This window comes from Amblyomma maculatum, chromosome 10, assembly GCF_055883805.1.
Source record: "Amblyomma maculatum isolate TAMU_Amacu chromosome 10, ASM5588380v1, whole genome shotgun sequence".
NCBI classification, from domain to species: domain Eukaryota; kingdom Metazoa; phylum Arthropoda; class Arachnida; order Ixodida; family Ixodidae; genus Amblyomma; species Amblyomma maculatum.
The window spans coordinates 166933073-166955805 of record NC_139353.1 but is presented as its reverse complement, the minus strand read 5'-3'; the positions used below and the strand labels follow the sequence as shown (position 1 = coordinate 166955805).

At 45.5% G+C, this 22733-nt stretch overlaps 1 protein-coding gene across 5 annotated transcripts in view; it reads left to right on the top strand.

Annotated features, from left to right (window-relative positions):
- The window catches only part of LOC146177871 (E3 ubiquitin-protein ligase UHRF1-like), a 209499-nt gene that overhangs the window by 136236 nt on the left and 50530 nt on the right, over positions 1–22733 (top strand). For all 5 annotated transcript variants that reach the window (XM_084580625.1, XM_084580626.1, XM_084580623.1 and 2 more), the window contains one exon: positions 16159–16296. In XM_084580625.1, coding sequence (XP_084436751.1) covers positions 16159–16296 — 138 coding nt within the window. The remainder of the gene's footprint in view (positions 1–16158; positions 16297–22733) is intronic.

Genomic DNA, 22733 nt, shown 5'->3' with positions numbered 1-22733 from the left:
GGTATTTGAATAAAAAGAAAAAAAAAACAGCAGAACACAAACGAGGAACCTTTACTTACAGCGGCTAATTAAGGTACATCGCGGCCTGCGATTGCACAAGGTTTTGCCGAAGTCACCATCTTTTGAATGAAGAAGCTGACGAAGTTTCTTTTTTTTTTTTTTTTTCTCAGATACGCAATATGCACGAGACGCGGCCGGTTAATCGCGATGAAGCTCGTTGGTAATGCCGCGCTTACGGTGAAACATGCGCCTAATATATAACTGCATCCATATGACATATGTGTAGCGCAAAATGACAATCGAGGGACACAGAAAAGGTACACAACACAGGTGCTGTCTGTAGCGCCTGTGTACACTCTTTGCGCTACACACTGCCATGGAGCACCGTTACCGACTCGCCCAGGTTTGCATCCTCGTGAATATAAGTGCATGCTCTAAAAATGTTTCTCGCCAACAAAAGCAGTTGCCGTTTACCTTCAGTCATTTCTATCGATGCTTCGTTCCCATTGTACAGAATGCGTACTTACGTAGCATCAGATAGAGCAGTAATACGTACGCTCCTTGTTCTAGCGGTAGCCCCGTTTGCCAAAAAAGAAAGTCTTCTCTGTGCACCACCGCTTTCTCTTTGGCATTTTTCTCTGCAGTTTAGTTAGAAGCACTGGGGAAACAACAATCGGGAACCGCGCTTCACCACTGGCGACACAGTAAAAAAAGAAGGGATACAGGCGAGCACAGAACGCGCGCACAAAAAAAAAAAACGATGCAATCGTCGCCGAGCAGGTAGAAGTGCGGAACGACTCGCATGAGCAAACACCTACTCCGTAAATAAACTACTGCACCTTCGTGAAAGCAAAAGAGGCGCAGAAGCAGGTTTAACACGCACGCACAACACCAACAGATTGCCGTATTCTGAAGAGAGAAAACTGCTTCGTCTGCTCAGGTGGCACCCTCTTGACAAGCAGCGCCCTCTGCCGCTAACGATTGGCTTTCATTGCAAATAGCGCCATCCTCGCCCATAGGGAAGCGCGGGCGCTCGTCACACTAGCCAGAATATTCTAGGCACTATACCATCGCTATCGCATCGCCATCACTCACCGAGCCCAACGTTTTTGATAGGTTTACCGAGCCGTGCGGCCGTGTGTACGCTGGCGTTGCCCCAGTGCTTGCATTTTTAAAATGAGCGTGGCTTCTGCCTGTCAGCGCACGTGATATTTTCATATGTGACACAATGCCCGGAAAGAGCAAGTTTCAGGCTACGTGGCTCCACCATGACGAATACAAGCAGTGGATTGTGCCTGATACGAGTCCGCATCGGGCTAAGTGCAAGCTTTGCGGTAAAACTGTGGATGTGGCTGCCATGGGTGAATCCGCTTTAAAAAGTCACATGAAAAGCGGCAAGCATATTGGCGCAATGAAGGTAGCGCAAGGGAGCGCGTTGAAAAGGTACCTTTACTTTTCTGCGGGATATGACCAAACTTTCACTGTGATATTTTATGAAGCTATATTTATTTTTTTTTCTGTGCAATAGAAGCAAATCTGCGTAGTGATGCTTTTTTTCTTTGTGGAATAAATATTTCAGACGTTTTGAGAGCACTGTTTGAAGATCTTTGACATGGAAAAAAAAAATTAAGCCCTCGAAGGGGGCCTTGAAAATCCTCCTATGGGGGCTTGAAATTCCTTGAATATCCTTGAATTTTTTTCTTTGCCACCTGTACGAACCCTGAGGTCGCACCCCAAACCTGTGTATTTCCATTAGCTTCAACAAACATCGGGTGTCCAAGTCATATCTGAACCCATTTGTCACTGCGCTCATTGGCAAGCAAAGAATGCAGCAACCTCTTGCAGCCCTTTTGAACTTAGGCCTGCAGTGTTCTTGAACTAAATCACTGTGTGCCAGCTCCCATGAACCTTCTCCGGCACGACGGTCTGCTGGGCAGCAAAGGCCTTCATTTTCTCCAAGCAGATCACTGCTTCAGCAGATTATGGTCAACCAACATGCATGCGGTCAACCAACATGTATACGTACTTGGAGTTAACACTTTCCTGTCCGCGGGAAAAGTAGTGGTTTTTGGGTAGTGTCATTAAACATTTTTTTTCTTAGCCAAAAACGTGTGTGGTATAGAAGTGTTTATTATCAAACTGTAGAAGAAGAAATTCTCTTTACAATGAAAGTAAGTGAAATGAAGGTCTTTATTGAAGAATTGCCACAAAACGAAAACAATCGCAAAAATAGTGTAGTGAAAAATAAAAAACGCACAAAACATTAGAATTTCTTCACAAAAAAGCATAAAAAAATCTGAAATATACGTTTTGTAGGTCAGCGACCGGTCTAACAACATAGTAAATTTTAACTATCTAGATGCAATAGTAATGAAGTTACAAAAGAAAATGTTAAACCTAGTGACGATTGTGCCAGCGCGCAAACGGCTCTTGAATAGCGCCGAGGTGGACCCCTGGCTTTTTTCTTGCCGAAAACACAACTCTCTGCACTGTCAGCAGCAAGTAGTCCTGCCTGAATGACATTGAGACCCTGCAGGTAACAGTTATGACTTTAAGATCATTCTGACCGCTTTCTATTAGCGCGCAGCAAAAGGAACTTTTCGGAGGACAATCCGACACTTACCAGGGCATGGCCGTTGACGTTCCGGGTTGATTTGATGCAGTTTCGTTGTCGCTGCTGAAATCTGAAGAGCTGAAGTCATCTTCAGAATTGTCACTGCTTCTGTCGGCATCCAAAAACGAGCTTTCAGATGCGTCAGTATCTGCAGAAACGCGCCGTTTCCGAGGAGCGTCAGCGCACGACGTCGACGCCATGGTGCGCACAAGGAGCAACGATCACCGGAAAGCGTCTCGATGTGCGCGTCAAGATGAAAAGATTAAAGTCAAGGGAAAACCTAAAGAAGGGTTCTTCTATTTCCAACTGGCGGCCGCCACTTGTCCAGAAGCATTTCCAAAGCGGGAAAATTGGAATCGTAAAACCATCATTAGCGGGCTGACAATCGGAATAGGCGCGGAAAGTGTTAAATGCCTAGTAGAGCTGATGTTGCCAATTATAAGTTCAGGGGTGGAAGTGCTACCAATTGCTCCATTCTGCTCCAAACCACTTTCACTGCTCTATCCTGCTCCAAAATGCAATATTGCTCCAAACTGGCAATCTTGATATTCTGCCATCAATTTTAGCAGAACACGGGAACTATGTCATTGCACCAGTGGCAGAAACATAGCGCATCTTGCACTGGGCTTAATACAAATGAAATTTTTGCAAGGGAAGGAAGCATGGAGCACAATAAATATTTGTTCACAAGTAAATTTAGTATGAGCCACCGGCAATTGGCGGTAACTACGGGGAAAAAAATGCACTGTGCATGTGACATAGCACCTCCTCTCAGCCTTTTGAATCGTGAGATCAGCAAGCGAAGCAAGTAGCGCAAACTACTGTGAGCTGTTAGGAAGAAAACTTGTCCCGACTGCAAAAATTGCGCCAGTTATTCTAATGGTTCTGCTGGTAAAACAAGCAGGTGCTTCACCGTTGAGCCTCTTTGTCAAGTGACAAGCTTGCAGGCCTACAGCAGACAAAACCATATTTGAAGCGTTATGGGTTGGTGCGCCAAAGCTGTGAATGACTAGGCAGCTTCTCAAGATTGTTGGAAAAGCATATGAAATTTATCGCCAAAATATTAAAAATGCTCAAGCAAAGAATGTTGAACTATTGGCAGGAGGCAGTGAAGTAAAAAAGCTTGTTTTACTGAAGTAAAAAAGCTGTAGAATGAAAAGGCTACTCCTCAAAGCCACATCTCTACCTTATTTACTCGCATAATGCTCGCACTCCCAACATTGGGCGTCAAAAATCAGAATTTTTTTTTGCTCGCATAATCATCACACCACCGATATTACAGTTGAACCCCGTTATAAGAGGCACGGATGTAAGAGACAATCGGGTATAGGAGACACTCTTCACCCACTTGGTTGGTTGCCCTATCTCTCCCATTAATTTGATCTCTTTTGTAACAGACATCGGACATAGAAGACAATTGGTTATAAAGGACAAGTTATCCTTGCATTCTGGTCAACAATCTCGCTTGTAGCAGACATTTTAACCTTCGATGCACTGCCATCGGTCGCTAATCGCAGTTGCACCCATTGTGGAAGCAAAGGGGGACGATAGAAGTGCGCAGTCACTATTATAACTTCAGCAAAGCCAGAGTGGATCAGTCAGCTATAAAATACCGACGAGAAGCCCCTGCAATGGGAATGCAACATAGGAAAGCACTTCAAACTTACCGCCAAGGGCACGAGTGCGACCGCACGTGCGGGCGTCTGCCCAAGGCAGCAATACCGGGAGCGTGAGGTGGGCACTCTCGTTCACACAGCTCCCAGTCAAAAATCACAGGTGTCCTGTCCCTACTAAAAGTACCTACTTTGAAATAAGGGCTGATCAGAAAATAAAAACATGGTACCCTGCTTATAAGAGACCTCTCATATAAGAGACAAAAACTGCTCTCCCGTACGTGTCTCTTATAAAGGGGTTCAACTGTACCACTGCGAGAGTCGTCTGCTAGTAGTAACAAGCGCCATCTTTGGAGCGCTACTGAACCTAGCTGGCCTCGTTGTGTGCACGTGCCATCAGACGGCGATAGCATGCTCGAGTATATCGTCATCATCGGTTATGCTCGTCTTTTTTTTTTTTTTCCATGATGCTCGTAGTCATTGCCATTTTGCTAGGTGTTTCCGCGTCTCGTCATTGTTCCTCCGTTCCGTCCGTGTTACTTGCTTTGTTCCACTGTCTACCGTGTTCTTGGTGCTGCATCGCGGTGGAGCGGTACGCAAGTTATACAGCTGCTTTTAAGCTGATATTTTTCGAGAACGGGCTTCAGCATAGCAACCGCGCTGCCAGCAGGCACTTCGACGTCAACTAGTTCTGCGTAGTGCGCTACTGGAGACAGCGATTGCAGTGCCGGTACGGACTTGGGTCAAGTCTCTGATCAAGAGTAGAACTGAATGGTCTGCTGTGAGGATTATACCACAGATTGCGGGGAGTGATGATGAGGCTGTGTGCGGTAAATAAAGCGCTTTAGCAATTTGTGCTTTTGGCGGCCCTGTACTTTTATAACAAGGGTAAGTTCTGCTTGAAAGTAATGCTTTGGTTATATTTACAATAGCTGACCTAAGAATCCCGATTTCCATCTATTTAAATTTGCTTTTAATGCTCCAAAACATTTGCTCGAAAATTTCCACGCATAATTATCACACCCCCCCAAATTGGCATCAATTTTCTGCGAAAAGAAGTGCGAGGATTATGCGAGTAACTACTATAGCCCAAAGCTGCTCCAAAATGTCCGAATCTGCTTTCACCCCTGTAGACCTCCACCATATTTACAAATTAACAAGGCGCTGCAGTTGTCTCCGGTCCCGCGGTAGGCAAAAAGCAAGGGAGTGGCACTTGCACCATGCTTGTTGAGGCGCATTATTGTGGTCTAGGCGCCTTTTTTGCAGGCGAAATATTCATGTGCTGAGGAATTTATCAGCCAAGGCATAGGATCAAAAGGGATCATGTAATACCCCTTATCTGGGGGCTTTGGAGGTGTATTTTGAATAAGGAAAATAAAGTAGATATGCACAAAGTAGGGAGCAGAAATGTCATCTCCAAGTTAGTGGTACTGCTTGAGAGCGCGTTGAAGTGGTAGACTTGACATTAGAATCTACCAAGTCAAAATAGGTAAACGCTTTAGGTCAGACTACTTGTTCAGTTGTGAAGTGCACCTGTAAGCATTACGTTTGCTGCTAGCCTTTTCCAAGCTTTTTCTAATGGCGATTTCCACTGGTCGCTACGGAGCACGTTTTCTTGCTCCGGGACGACGATTTCGATTTCCACTGGTCGACCAAGATAGGTTGCGCGTATTCCGCTGGTCGTTTGGGGCAACTCGGAACGCTCCAGCTCGATCCGCCGACCGAAGTCTGATCTCGCCGGAAGTCCTAGTCGCTGTCGTGGTCACTTCCGGATGCTGCTGGATTCTTTTGGCTATTTTTGACCGTTTCAGCGACATCGGCAGAGGACGCTGGATGTCATCGTTTTTTGCGCGAATATGTCGAAGTGCGTCTATCGAAAAACGTCTGCAGCGTTAAAAAAATGAGAAAGCAAGTTGTTGAGGGCCGCACTCCTGCCTATTTATCAATCGCAAACATTTTGGCGCTGGGATGCGGCTACAACTTTCGAAACCGGCTCAACTTTACTTCCGCCGTGCGCTCTACACGTTCCGCTGGTCGACCAAGGCTGATTCGCTCTGTAGCGCTTTAGGTCGGCTCGGGCGCCCAGCTCCGATCGACCAGTGGAAATCGCCATAAGAGTGGCCTGTGTTTTATATCTTTACAGCTTTGGCCATTTGTCGTGTCGGAGATGAGTGCGAGGTTGGAAAGGCATTGAACTTGCATAAAAAGGAATCAGATTGGAGAATTTGTATTTCAGAAAAAGAAAACTGCAATTATCAAAGGTGTTTGACCTTAAAGATGTGCTCCAAAACTCTCGTTTCATTGCTCCAAAGCTGCTACAAAATGGCTTTACTACTACTCCCACAGCTACTCCGAAATACTTAATTCTGCTTCCACCCCTGTAAGTATGCAAAGCCAGCTATGGATTCGGCTGGCTACATGCCAATTCAGTTTAAAGCTAAATGACGGCCACTTTTCTTCACGCTGTAATGAAAAGTAGTTCTCATTGTAAAAATATGCCACAAAAAGTGCAAGTTGTGCTTGCTGAAGGGCTCAGTATGACGTGTGAGAGACAGAATGACATCGCGGAAAATATTCGTAGAACTGAAATGAGCAATAACTAATTTCATTAAAATGAAGGGCATAACGGTTAAATGAAGCTTTGGTGGGGGGATTTGATAAAGTCAGTACAACCAAGTACTTCGTTTAAGTGACATTCGTTCAAGTGGTGATCCACTGTATTATAGGATTAGAGGCAATTGTGTAACTACAGTCAAATCTCGATATAACGAATCCCGCGGGACCGCGAAAAATCATTCGTTATTTTGAAATATCGTTGTAATGAAAAATCTGCGATTATAAGCCAGTGGTCAAACCTAGGTAGGAAAATGACGTACCTTGGCATTAGGCACGTGTGTAGACAAGCAAAACCTCAAGTGAAAAGGTTGCACTAACTCCAAAGCTGATTTATTTGAAGAAATCCATTATTTTCTTCTGTTGCGTGCAGCAAACACGACTGCGCACTACATTACACAACTACGGCACATACAACTTCCGCTTTCCGGAACACCTCATCGCGTGCGTGATTGCACCGAGCGATGAAAGTGCGGACTTTGTCCATGTGTAAAAAAAAAAAGAAAAAGAAAAAAAAAACATTGGAGTTTTTTATGACCCCATCTTCAATGCTCCCTGAGCTTTGAAAATCTTGTCTCGGTCTTTCATAATGATCGCGGCAGTCGATGGGGCAATGCTAGCTGTCTGTAGAGGCCGAATTGCTTTTTCCCTGCGTCGATTTCTTGCAGTGAAAGCAGCTGCGTTCATATCTTCTTGGCACTTCACTTCTTGGCATCTTCTTGGCGTTCATATCTTCTTGGCATCGCCAATCTCGCACAAACTTCGCAATAAGACAATCAGCGGCAAAAAAAAAAAAAATACCGTCCCGCACGCGCGAACGCACGAACGACCGAGTCGTGTACGGCACACAACACAGGAAGAAAAAAAACGCAGGCAGCTAGGCCTGCTGGCTACTGCGTAATAAACCATAGCTTCATGGTGGCACTAGGAACTGGTCCTAGATGTCCTGATGATGATAGCTACAGCCCACGAACCATACACACAGACGGCGGTTTCTGTTTCGTTTCACGCGAGAGTTGCAAGCTGCGGTGCTGTTAATTTTAGCCAAATTCGTAATACTGATGTTCCAAAATTATAGAACAAGAAGTGAAAGACGTTCGTTATTCTGAAATATACGCTATTTTGAAATTCGTAATTCTGAAATAGTTTTACATTGAAAACATGGCAAATCTGCCGGGGATTCTCAAAAAAATTCATTAATTTGAAAATTTTGTTAATGTGGTGTTCGTAGTAAATGAGATTTCACTGTATTATCCTCGTGGTTACGCCAGCGATGGAAACAGAGAAGGGAAGTTTTAGTGCTATTTAGTGACATAAGCCAAGTTCCGCACCATTTCTCGATGTGGACAAGATCTTGAAGGACGCTGATGTCAGTCGGAGTGTTTATTTGGCGGTAGATAACGCAATCATCGACAAATAGTGGTACATTAGAGCTGATGTTAAAGGATAAATCATTTATGTAGATAAGAAAGAGATCACCTAAAACGGTACCCGACGAAGCGGCAGACAAGACAGGAGAGAGAGATGACGCGTGTGAATTAACATGGACGAATTGATAGCGATCGGTTAGGAATGCACGAATCCAATCCAGAACTGATGAATGCAGGTTCAGGCGTGGCAGTTTAAGTATTAGGCGTCTATGAGGGACTCTCATCATCATCATCATCATCATCAGCCTGATTATACCCACTGCAGGGCGAAGGCCTCTCCCATATTTCTCCACATAACCCGGTTCTGTGCTAGCTGCATCCACTTGACCCCTGCGAACTTCTTAATCTCATCCGCCCACCTAACTTTCTGCCTCCCCCTGCTACGCTTTCCTTCCCTTGGAATCCAGTTTGTTACCCTCAGCGACCATCGGTTATCCTCTCTTCGCACTACATGTCCTGCCCATGTCCATTTCTTCTTCTTAATTTCCATTAGAATGTCATTAACTTGAGTTATTTCTCTGACCCACTCTGCACGCTTTCTATCTCTTAATGTTACCCCTACCATTTTTCGTTCCATAGCCCTCTGGGTTGTCCTCAACTTAAGTAGAACTCTCTTGGTTAGCCTCCACGTTTCAGCCCCATAGGTGAGTACAGGCAAGATGCAACTGTTGTACACTTTCCTCTATCAAATGCTTTCTCGAAATCAAGGAATATGGAATCTGTGGGAATGTTGCGATCAGGGCATGCATGTATACCGTGCAGAAAGAGAACAAGCTGAGTGTCACAGGAACGACCTTTAAGGAAGTCATGCTGGTTAGGATGCAAGAATTTAATTTGATGTTAAAAACTGGGCAGTGTGCGATTATACGCGATGCGCAAAACGCCGACAACGCCACTTGTCGCCAAAGCAGCAAAGCGTAGTCAGGCTCGGTTGGGCGCTGTTCGTGCGCGCGTCGTGTTTTTCTCGTTGGTCTTGGTTCAACAGATATAACGCCGGTTTCAACATTTAGCAATGTCCAGGAAGAATTACTGCGTAGTTGGTTTCTCGAACACAGATAAAATCTTGCCAGACATATGTTTGTATACATAAGTTTCAGTGATGCTTCACGAGAACGACGGGAGCCGTGAATCAATTACAAAGTTAGCGGCTGTGTCGGTGGCATTTGTTTACGAAAGGGTACAGAAGGTGCGCACGTCTGCGCATGATTGCGAAACGCGTACGAGTTTCAACAACATACACTTTCCGCACTAAAGCAAGCGTCAAGAGCAGCACGTAAAATAGGCAATATCTAGTGTACTGTCCGACGGCAATTTTATAGAACCTTCGAGTATCGCCCTACGGCGCAGCGTACTGCAGCCCGTACGTTTTCGCCAAATCGTTCGCTCTGTGTATTAAGGCCCGTCGAAAAATGCTCGAGCTTAGCCTCATCAAGAAAGAATACCGCAAATTTGTAACGCTTGCTACATCGGATGCCGCGAGCTTACTGTAACGAAGCTGCCCGCGAAGGCGGCTGACGACGGCGCTCTGGCCATGTGCTAGGCCCTAATCGTCGCTAGGCCTAAACGATTTCGCATAAAAGCTGTAGCTGGAAGTGCTTTAGAAATAGTAAATTTCCTATTCATAAAACTCTCTTATGATCAGTTCAGTTGTCTCGCAAATTTTCTTACAGTAAACGGAAGGTGTAACTTCGGCAACGCCTTAGCAGCGGAGCTAGAGAACGAAATCGGAGGAGCTGTGTCACACATGCGGCAGCTGCTAAAAGCTGAAATTTGCTTCTATTGCTGTTATCACTTCTTCCAAAATCTATAGTTACATAACAGCGCTCCTCAGTAAGGATAATGTTTTTAGATTCCTTCCTCAAATTAAGCGCAGTTTGCGCCGACGGACAGCGGCAGCTAGTGACCTGTTCCGCCCGCTCGGAGTGCGGTGGCTACGGGTTGACTGGCAGTGATGGGTGCCAGTTTTTTTTTTTTTTTTTTTTTTGTTTTCTTTTTTTTTTTTTTTTTTTTACGATGCTATTTGGCATATTTCTGCTGCAAAACTATAGGAGCAGAGTAGTATTTAATGCAGGTGGCACTTTTGTAGTTTATTTTGGGTGTATCTTCTCACCGAGTCTCTGGTGTCGACATAACACATTTCCTCGTTGATCGCATTCAGATGAGTACCTCAAACTCATCTGATACCTAATGTCATTTTCATCGATTGTCATTATATTTTCTCGTGTAGCAGCAAACAAATATTTTGAACGAGCGTCATTCGATGGAAAAGGCATTAAATTTGACTTGTGGCAGGGCTGAGTGATAACTATTTTTCAGTGTTGTCTGCTTGTCATTGCACCTTCCGTGAACGCTTCTTGTTTAAACTTGGTCGCGTCCGCTAGCCGGGAAGATACAATGCGCATCAGATTTGTGAAACGCTTAGCCAGACGATCTTTAGCCTGCATTGACATCGCAGAGCACATGGTTGCATTTTGCGTTTCGCCTCCACCTAAACGCGGGCGACGCGGTCGACTTCGGTCCCGATAACTCGATCCTCCTCAGTAGCCTGAGCCGCTGCGGCAGGTTATTGAACAGATATTTGCCAATATGCATTTTGAAACACCCTGCAATTACTTTGAAGACCAGAGCCAGTGTTCCTGTTGTCTGGCAAGGTTCATCATCATCATCATCATCAGCCTGATTATACCCACTGCAGGGCGAAGGCCTCTCCCATATCTCTCCACTTAACCCGATTCCGTGCTAGCTGCATCCACTTGACCCCTGCGAACTTCTTAATCTCATCCGCCCACCTAACTTTCTGCCGCCCCCTGCTACGCTTTCCTTCCCTTGGAATCCAGTTTGTTACCCTCAGCGACCATCGGTTATCCTCTCTTCGCACTACATGTCCTGCCCATGTCCATTTCTTCTTCTTAATTTCCACTAGAATGTCGTTAACTTGCGTTATTTCTCTGACCCACTCTGCACGCTTTCTATCTCTTAATGTTACCCCTACCATTTTTCGTTCCATAGCCCTCTGGGTTGTCCTCAACTTAAGTAGAACTCTCTTGGTTAGCCTCCACGTTTCAGCCCCATAGGTGAGTACAGGCAAGATGCAACTGTTGTATACTTTCCTCTTGAGCGATACCGGTAAGCTGCTAGTCATAATCTGCGAGTGCTTGCCAAATGCGCTCCATCCCAATCTTATTCTTCTTGTTATTTCCTTTTCATGGTCCGGATCTGCGGTTACTACCTGTCCTAAGTAGTTATATTCGCCTACTACTTCCAGTATTTCGCTACCTAATGTAAACTCCTGTTCCTTCCCGAGGCTGTTGAACATTACCTTAGTCTTCTGCATATTGATTTTCAAGCCTACCTTTCTACTTTTCCTGTCTAGGTCATCAATCATTATTTGCAGTTCATTTCCCGAGTTGCTTAGCAAGGCAATGTCATCAGCAAATCGCAGATTACTGAGGTATTCTCCATCTACCCTTATCCCTAACTGCTCCCATTCCAAGTCTCTGAATACTTCCTCTAAACAAGCTGTGAATAGTACTGGGGAGATTGTGTCTCCTTGCCTAACACCTTTCTTTATGGGAATTTTGTTACTTTCTTTATGCAGAACTATGGTTGCTGTGCAGCCACTATATATATCTTCCAGCACTTTCACGTACGGCTCGTCTACCCCCTGATTTCGCAATGCCTGCATCACCGCCGAGGTTTCAACTGAGTCAAATGCTTTTTCGTAATCAATGAATGCTATGTATAAGGGCTGATTATATTCCGAGCATTTTTCTATCACCTGATTGATGGCATGGATATGATCGATAGTAGAGTACCGTTTCCGAAACCCTGCTTGATCCTTTGCTTGATTGCAGTCTAAGGTTGTCCTGATTCTATTAGCGATTACCTTAGTAAATACCTTATACGTAACAGACAGTAAGCTGATTGGTCTGTAATTTTTAAGGTCCTTAGAGTCCCCTTTCTTGTGAATGAGGATAATGTTTGCATTCTTCCATGCTTCCGGTACCGTCGATGACACCAGGCACTGCGTATACAGGGTGGCCAGTTTTTCTAGCACGATATCCCCCCCGTCCTTCAGCAAATCTGTAGTTATCCGATCCTCTCCAGCTGATTTCCCCCTTTTCATAGTTTCTAGTGCTTTCTTGACCTCGTCCTTCGTCACTGGTGGAACGTCTGACTGTTTTTCCCTATCGCTAATCTGATTACGGTCCTGACTACTTTGGCTACTGTAGAGATCTGTATAGAACTCCTCGGCTACTTTGACTATCTTTTCCATATTAGTGATGACGTTGCCCGCCTTGTCCCTTATCGCATAAATCTGGTTTTTGCCTATGCCCAATTTCTTCTTTACCGCTTTAAGGCTTCCCCCGTTCTTTACAGCATGCTCAATTTTCTCCATGTTATACTTCCTTATATCGGCCACCTTGCGCTTATTGATTAGCTTTGATATCTCGGCCAATTCGATCTGGTCTGTTGGATTGGAAGCTTTCATACTCTGCCGTTTCTTAATCAAATCTTTCGTCTCCTTAGACAGCTTACCGGTATCCTCCCTAACTATCCTACCGCCTACTTCTACCGCGCACTCAGTAATGATATCTCTGAAATTATTATTCCTTGCCTCTAGGGTAATGTCGCCATCCTCAGTTAGAGCTGAATACCTATTCTGTAGCGAGATCCTGAACTCTTCTGCCCTCCCCCTCACCGCTAATTCGTTGATGGGTTTCTTTCTTACTAATCTATTGCGTTCCTTCTTCAGATTTAGGCTAATTCGGGACCTCACCATCCTGTGGTCACTACATCGAACTTTCCCGATTACCTCTACATCCTGCACAATGGCGGGGGTTGAACACATTATGAAGTCGATTTCATTTTTAGTCTCTCCGTTAGGACTTTTCCATGTCCATTTTCGGTTCTTCCGTTTGCTGAAGAAGGTATTCATGATTCGTAAGTTATTGCGCTCTGCAAACTCAACTAGTAACTCCCCCCTGCTATTCCTAGAACCAATGCCATAGTCCCCTACTGCCTTGCCTCCTGCCTGTTTTGTCCCTACCTTGGCATTGAAGTCGCCCATTAGTACAGTATACTGCGTCTTTACTTTTCGCATTGCCGATTCTACATCTTCATAGAAGCTTTCAACTGCCTGGTCATCATAACTACATGTAGGTGCATAGGCCTGTACAACCTTCAGTTTATACCGCTTATTAAGCCTAATTACGATGCCTGCAGCCCTCTCATTAATACTATAGAATTCATCTATATTACCCGCTATATACTTATTGACAAGGAAACCTACTCCTAGTTGTCGCCTCTCTGGTAAACCTCGATAACACAGTACATGCCCTTCCTTCAGTACAGTATATGCCTCATTCGGCCTCCTAACCTCACTAAGCCCTATGACATCCCATTTCATGCCCTCTAGTTCCTCTAACAGCACTGCTAAACTAGCTTCACTAGCTAGGGTTCTAGCATTAAACGTTGCCAGGGTCAGTTTCCAATGGCGGCCTGTCCAGCGGAGCCAGGCTTTCTTAGCACCCCCTGCTGCGTCACAGGTCTGACCGCCGCCGTGGTCAGTTGTTCCGCAGCCGCTGGTGACTGAGGGCCGGGGTTTTATGGAGCTTATCATAGGAGGTTGTGGCCAATTACTGCACCAGGGTGGCCAACTCCTGTTCTGGTGAGGGAGTGCGTTGCCGGAGGTGTTCATCGGCATCAGGTCGCACCCCAAACCTGTATATGCAATTCCATCGACACGCGGATTTTTTTTTTTTTTCATCCGGTGGAGAATTGCGCGGCACCGGGATTTGAACCCCGGTCCTCTTGCATGCGAGGCGGATGTTCTACCGCTACGCCACCGCTGCGATCTGGCAAGGTTACGAAAACATAACATGTCGCTGCACTTGCTATTCAGACTAAGGGCTCTAGAGCTTGTTATAAAGCGCCCTGTAATTCTGCAGTTGGGCGCGAGGGTGACACAAATTAAAAGAAGATGATAGGATATAAAATTTAAATCTAAGATGCTCTTGGCTAACTTGTGATGATGCAGGTTTTCAGATATTGCCTCTGCTGATATCTCACTCCCGCATGAAATTATCTATCCGCTCTGCTTTTTTGACGACGAAATACGTGAAATCCATGCCGTGCAGGCAGTGGTAAAGCGCAAGCATGAAAAATCTGAACTCTTGTTACAGGAGCCCAATATGCGCAATTTTTCTGATGCTCAGAATGCTAGTTTGCAAGCTCGCTGGCTTTGCCTGCGGTCGCACCGGTACGAAACCGCTCGCGGTTTCGACGACGCTGCCTAGTTTACTGTAGCAATATATTGCATGTAAACGAAGCAAGCCTGTACCATTAAGCAAAAAAAAGAACATTTTTCATAGGTCAAGGAATGAACGAATCAGCGTGGCGTTGTGATGAAAGCAAGATACTCAAAATGAGCTCCACTTCGTACGCAACCTTCAACGTTCTATCAAATTTGGTCAAAAATTGGAAAAATAACTTTAAGAGCCATGTCCCCCCTTAAGTGAAGCTGAAATGCTGGACATCCTCTTGTCTCCTGCAGTGCTTACTCTGCACAATGCTAGCAAATCTTGAGGCAGTTATGGCTGCCCCAAGTGGTAAGTACACTGTGTGTACTTACCACTATATGTACTCACCACTTACCGCAGATCTGATGTGGTAAGTACACACAGTGTACTTACCATTGTGTGTACTTACCACTTACCACAGATTTGATGTGCGGTGTACTTACCACATCAGATCTGGGTTATTCATTTATGCAGTTTATGTTGCCCTTTGCGAAAAAGGAAGGCATAGCTTTGTGAGCCTTAGCACTTTCCTGCCCATGGTAGAAGTGGTAGTTTTTGGGTGGTCTAATCGGTGCTTTCTTTTTGCAATTTCCGGAACATGCTTGATACTGAAGTGTTTAGCATTAAATTTTAGTGGAGGAAATTATCTTTCTGATGGTACTAGTCTCAGTCTACCAATGAGACAATGAAAAAAAATTTCAACTGAAGAGAAAAGGTTATAAAATAATGTTTTCACAGAGGGGACACACACAAAGACACTAAAATATACGTTTTCTTCGGCAGAGACCTGTGTATAATGTCAGTAAATATCAGCGTGTTATGTACAGAATGATTTCAAGTTACTTGAAAAAAATTAACCCCTAGTGAAAATTGTGCCATCTTGGCTATTGACAAGGGATGGCTCCTGAAAAGCGTTGAGACGCCCTGCAGATAAGTCTAAACTTTAGAGCACACAGGATGACTTTAGATTAACGAGTGGCAGCCGCAAAATGGGGCAGATAAGAAGACAAAACTTATCGGTGCCCGCCTGTTGGCTTTCCAGGTCAATTTATAACTGTTTCACTGTCTGTGTGAAAACCTGACAAACCAAAGTTGTCTTCTGCGTAAACTGCTCCTATAACTTGTCTTAGATGTAGGAAACATGAAAAGAACACACAATTTTCAAAAGGCAATAGCGAGCGATGCCATCACCATGTTGTAAACAACGCACACGTGTCACCTGACCCAGTGCTGGGGGGGTGTTGTTTAATCTCACTGCGTGGTGAAGAAGTGAAACTGAGGGATTAGTTATCCGACTACCCATTGGATGGCTCTACCAATTCAGAATTGCTTTTAGAAAAGGAATTTTTTTTTACTGTTGTAAGTGGACTTTCGATGTCAGTAAACATACAGGAAATTATTAAAATTTCTGGCTTGTATTTTTGAGGTCGTTTTCCGAAAGGAATGGCTTGGAGTTGAAGAATCCCCAAGTGCTTGGAACTGATAAGAATTTGTATGTAACTCGGGCATAGCTTTGGCATGCCAGAAAGTTTGTTTGCATCTTGTTTTAGGAGCAGCTTGGCATAATTGCAGTGGCGTTTGTGCAGCTGGTCAAGTACTGGCCTGAGAAGGGCAAGTCTGGCTTCCTCGTGTGGCGTTACCAGCTGCGGAGGGATGATGACAGCCCCGCGCCCTGGACAGCAGCTGGAAAGCGGGCCGCCGAGAGACTGGGTCTCTGCATGCAGGTCAGTCCAAGCCACTCACTCCAGCATGGACAAAAATTACGAGGGACTTCAGCAACTAAAGTAGTGAAAGGTGAAAGCCTAAGTGCCACATTCTGCTACATAACTGACACTGATTAGTAGTTGATTAGGTATTAGTTAATTAATTAGTCATTACGTAGGTAATTAATTGTTTAATCTGCAAATTAGTCACTTAGTTTATCAATAAGTTGCCTGATTAGTTCCATTAGCAATTAATTAGTAATTAGCAGTGTCTCATTAGTTGACATATGGCCATATAAGGCACGTACGCATTTGCACATACTGTGGTTAGTCGAGACCTCTATGACGTCATCCCGCCTCGGCCAATCAGAGTCACGGCAAAAGTGGGACACATTTTGTCCACGACAACATGAGCCTTAAAAATGGTCTTGGGGAATAATGACTGTCACTCTATCTGTTTATTGCCAGTATCGTGACACCTCAGTGGTAGGACGGACAGGGTCACGGAAAAGCTGCCTAATGGTATTTTTGAAGTGACTGGGATCAGAGCGAAGGATGATGTTTATTAAAAAATTGATAGCCTAGTGGGTGAGCACATCATTCAGCGTGACTTGATAGAGAGCCTTGCATGCTGTTCTGCTATAATAGCGATGACTTGATGTCGACTCTCGCTGGCCGTGCGCACCGTGCTCTGGTGCAGTTTTTCCAATGTGCTTTTGACTACACTGCCAGGTACTGCCCTTCCGACGAGGGATCATGTTTCTTGTGTATTCCCTAGTGGTGCGCATATATCCAAAGAACTGATATTCAGAAATAATGGCAGCGTTTGGGCGAGTTGGTTAGACATGTTAAACCTGGAAAGCGCATAAAAAACAACGGACAACAGCAAGAGCGCTCGTGTGTCTGTCTCTTGCTGTTGTCCGTTGTTTTTTATGCGCTTTCCAGGTTTAACATGATATTCAGAATTTTTGAATATTCGAAAATTACTGGATACAGTCGACGACCAATTTTTCGGACTCTCAACGGACTGCAAAAATATCCGAAAAATCGGGCAGTTCGAAAAAACAAATGTGCACCAAAAAAGCTCAATTTGTTGCCTATTATTGACTTTCAGGCCGGAAAAAGTCATAAATGCTTTTCTGCACCACGCTGCACTTCCGTGCTAACAGGTCTGCCTGAATTTTGGCGAGAGTCGTAGTGTGGCCACAAGCCAACGAAAGGGTTGCAACCGCTTGCATCAGCCTGCGCTGCTGCAGGTGAGTCATCGTCGTCGTTGCTCTAAGACTCCGCAAGCACTTGGCAAATAATTTCTTCATCTGTGAGCCCAGCACACAGTTCCAACTCGTAGTCCACATCTGTGAACTCTGAAAACGAGATGGTCGATGGAATTTCGACACCTGCAGTGCAAAGGTCGTCAATGAGCTGCTCACTGCCTGACAGCTGCTCGACGACGCTCTCCTCGTCCAAGACAGCCGACTCGTCATTCAGCACAAATCCCGCGTGGCGGAAGCAATTGCACAGCATTATGAGTGCCACCGACTTCTACGCATTGGGGAGCATACTAAGTGCTCCTAGCAAATCGACAGAGTAGGTTTTCCTACTGTCGAGGCACACCACCACCACCAACCACTGGATCACAACACCGACTCCGTTCAGTGCCTTCTTGCTGCCACGTTGCATGCAAAAAGAAAAAGAAAGAAAAAAAAAATACTCCTTATGAAATCCGGAAACAGCTTCTTGAAGAACTGAAACCGATTCAATTAAATGCGAGCCACAGTAGCAACAGAACGTAGTTCTTGCAACAGCATGACCATGGCTAGGCCTACTCGCTATGCTCAGCAATGCACGTGAAATGCAGGCAAACACGCAGAGGAAGATGCAGTCGAAGTGATCAAGCTAAAAGAAAAAAAAAGCTCTCTGGCAGCTAGCAGCGATGTTGTCCCGGAAACGGAAGCTGCTAGGCAAATAATATAGCCTTGATCCAGTGTCAGTTTAGTGGCACGCAAGGCCAGCACCGGTTTCGAGGCTATCGAAGGAAAAAGTAAACAAACAAGATGGCGGCAACACCGCTCAAAATGTGTATCAGTTGGCCCGGCTGACACTTGGAATGCCCAAAAAATCGAATAGCCCTCCTTAGAGTTTCCGAAATATTGAGCCGCAGAATACATGGACTTTATAAGGTATGTCCTGGAGCTGGGAAAAAGTCGGAATAATCAAGCTGTTCGAAAAATCGGTCGTCGACTGTATATCGATAATTCAGTGTACAGAAATCGGCTTGAGATGCCACTTGCAATTGTGAAAAATGATACCGTATTTGTCGTGGAATCAATTAACCCACTCGCATAATCAACCCACCCTCCACTTTTGCCCCCAAGAATTTGAAAAAAAAAAGTTTGGTTCACATGCAAACGATTGAGCGAACTCTGCGACGAGCAGCAGCGACAGAGCAAAAAAATTTTCAACTTGTTGGAACTGCGTCACTCACGTCTTTCGAGCAGCTGTGACAGCTCAAAACAGGTTTTGTGTCGCCGCGGCAGAAATCGCGAGCGTTTTCGCTTGCATGTGAAGCAGCATTTAGTCGGTGATGCATCCCTCCATTTCGGCCGTCGCATCCACAGCTCATAGGCAGCACATCAAGTTGCTGCGCAGCAATAACATCACAGCGTGTTTATCTTTTGACTATACTTTTGATGTTAGCTCCTCCCCGAGTTGGATAGACCTCAGGAGATGCAGCTTCATTTTGCAAGACGAGATGTATTGTCGTTCAATGCGTCAAAAATTCAATAAATAGCATGATGGTATAGTTAACCAATCAAAAAGAATAATTAAGATATAGGGGAAAATATGAGCATGGTAGCAACTGCTGCCACCCCGTTGCAAAGGGGACGCTCCTATATTCCATCCATCCTTCCATGTCTGGTCAGATGGTTGTGCAGTGAAGTGGATGACTGCATTGTACGGGGGCAAGGCGTAGCAGAACTTATGAAACGAGCAGAGTATAGATGATTTTCAGCCGAGTGTAGGCTTACACTTGTTGGGGCTTTCGGATTGGTGAGAGTAATTAATGAAGATAAATTTACCTACTTGGTTTTCAGTAGATTCAGTATGGTCGCGAACTGATTATTTTGACCCTCAAGGGACCAAAAAGCCATCCAAAAGCCAAGCATTATAAAAAATAATGAATTCACAATAAAAACATACCTGTATTTGCCGAGCGGCTCGAAAACTAGTCATTCAGTTATTGCGCCAATCTCCTCATTCTCACAATCGGTCTCCTCTCCGGGGCGGCAGCAACAGCAGGAAAAACGACCATCTTCATCAACGTCCTTTAGTCCCCTTTATTCCCGATGTGGCACAGTGACGCTGCTCCCTGATCCAAGGAGAAAGTAGAATGCACTACATGCCCCATTTTTCATCATCGTCATCTAGAACATCATGTCGTGCAACGGTCCTGGCGGCACGGGTTCAAACAGGAAGAGGTGCGGGGGACACCTGTAAACAAGTTCGGGCGGAGCCTCACTGCTCCCACATGACGCTAAGTCAGTGCAGTTGTTTTATTTTTCCCACATGAAAAAGACAAAAAAAATTTGCCCACGATTACGTTACTTCCTAATGCGAAGTTTGAGCGCAGCTCATTAGCTGTTTCACCTTTTCAATAGATTGAGGCAAAGATTTCGAGCAAGACACGTATGTACAATTACAGACAACGTTTTTGTTAATTTTTCACACGTATTTCATCACGAAACACTCTACTAACAGTTCTTGGCTGTCATGAAAGAAGCTTTGTTGTCGGAGAAATGAAGAGCAATTGAGTTATCGGAAGGTTGCGGGAAGCAACGCGTGGGCCCATAGGAACGTTGCGCGACGAACAGATAGCAGCGACTGACTGATGCCGCTGACGCCGCTAGCGAGTGAGAACGGGATGCACCGTGATCCGCTGATAGCGACCCAGTGTTTCGGCAACGCAGAAAGAGGGGGGACCACTCCTCTTTCTGCATGGCGGTGATGGTGTGCTATGCAGTCACGTCTTGACTCACTAGCAGCGGCGGCATCAGTCGCTGCTAGGGCCATCTACGGCGATTCCCCCCCCCCCCCTTCTTTTTTTCCTCGTGTTCTCGGGTTGCTTATCATAAATAAAAAGACTTAGCGCGAATAAGAGAGACGCGGACATAGGAGAAGACAGGACGAGTGCTAAACATCAACTGAGGATTTACTTGCAATTGGTGGCACATGCACACTCTAGTCAAAACCAACGATCAAAAACTAATCAAAAGGGGGCAAACTGTTCCTTAGGTACACTTTTTCTTTTTCGGAAAGGGTAATTAAAGGCGCACTGACACACTTATCACCTTCCCTGCTGATATGTTTCACATATCTCACGCCCTTTTCGCTGCGCGCGCTCTTGCCCCCATCGCTCGCCGCAGAGTGTACCCCCCCCCCCGCTTGCTGCGAGGCTGCGGTTGCAGTAGCACCGGCTCGAACTGGGGGGATGAAATGGGGGCGGAGCTGGTTACGAGGCCGATGACGACGACGTGAAACCCAGGAACGGGCGCCAAAAAGCTGCGCTCTAAAAACTGGAAATAATGGCTGAATCCGCAGGGGCAATGAAAATCATCTGCTGTGCTGTTGGTTTAAAAAAAAAGCGACTGTCCTGCAACCTCTAGTGGTCATCTGGAGTTGGAAGGCATTTTTATCTCGGCTTCAGTAACAGTGTAAACACTGTGCCACAACAGATTGATATGAATATAGTGGGCCAGTGTCAAAGTATAGAATGAATGCATGTTTCATTATATTATTCTTGGCGATCAGTAACATCAAAGAAATCTAGAAACATAATCAACTCTATCATCAATTAACCCATTCGCTTCAGAAGACTGCAATTCGCCGTCCTGTGGAGAAAGGGCCGAAGTGGCAAAAGACGGCGAATCGCCATCCGACGGAAAACTGCTAGTTATAGCAATAAATGAGAGATGGCGCCAAATGAAAGTTTTCCTGGTTTTTGTTTGCTAGTTTTTACACCAGATGGGGATAGTTGTCTGCAAGGTTCTCAAATACAGTCGAACCCGGTTATATCGAACCCAGATATATCGAATTTTGGTTATATCGAACTCGCGAAATATCCCCTTGAAAATCCCATGTAAAAGTATAGGAAAGCCGCGTCATATATCGAACTCAATTTCACCAGTCGTTCGATATATCGAACTCCGCACCACGCACTGGAAAGTGTGCCTTCCCCAAAGACGATCGCATCACCCTTGGCCGTTTGCCGCGTGACATTTTCAAGCCACGCGCGGAAGGAATGAGAGGGGACAGTTCGGCGACGGCTGGTCTGGGCAGTGCCGTGCCCATTCGCCAAAGGCGCTTGCATCTGCAGTTGTCGTTTCCCACGCGCCAACACATGCTGTTTGCAAGCCATGTGTATGGGTGTGCTCATTCTTTTGCCAAGCTATCTCTCTCCTTCAGCATGTGCAATGCATGCGCCAAGCCAGCTCAGCCCGTCTTTCTCCAGCGTGGGTTGCAAACCCTCCGCGTGTGGCGGCGCGGTAGCGGACGTGGCTATGGCGCCTGCGGATGTTAAGAAGCGGCAGCTCTCTCCGTTTCTTTTTTTTCTCCGTTTTTTTTTTTTTTTTTTTTTTTGTGAGAGTCATCTTTTCTTACAGTTGTGCTGTACGCACGGCGTAGCGTAAGATATGGCGGCTGCGGACGTTAAGAAGCAGCAGGTTTTTTTTTTTTTTTTTTTTTTGCGGGGATGTTTATTATTATATTTTTTTATCGTTTATCCTTGCATGTATGAATCAGCGAAAGCACGCGGTCAGCTGCTGCGATCATGATGCCCGCCCCAAGCGCGGCGTGATAAATCGAACCAGGCTTGTGCAATCAAGCCATCACAGGCACTCTGCCAAGTTCGCTCCTCGCCACTGCAGGAGCTATCAAAAGATAAACGCGCCCTGACGTTATCGCTGCGCAGCATCTTGGCACACTGCCAATGAGCTGTGGATGAGACGACCGAAACGGACTGACGCGCGCCATCGACATGCAAGCGAAAATGCTCGGCGGCGACGCAGAAACCTTGTTTTGAGCTTCCGCGGTGGCTCGAGCGGCGAGAGGGACGCAGTTCCAACAAATTTGAAAATTTTCGCTCTGTCGCTGCCGCTCGTTGCTGAGATCGCTGAGATCGCTCAGTCGCTTGCGTGTTAACGAGCTGGCCTTAACGCATTTTTTTTTTTCTTCAAATTCTCGGGTGCAAAAGTGGAGGGTGGGTTCATTATGCGAGTGGGTTGATTACGCGACAAATACGGTATCGTTCTTTCGCATCGTAAGTGCCGTCACAAGCCGATTTCTGTATATCGAACTCTTTCGCGATCCCCTTCGAGTTCGATATATCCGGATTCGACTGTATTTACGAGAAAAGTATTTTTCAAGCCCGCGTTTTTCAGTCGAACATGACTACGCGGCGA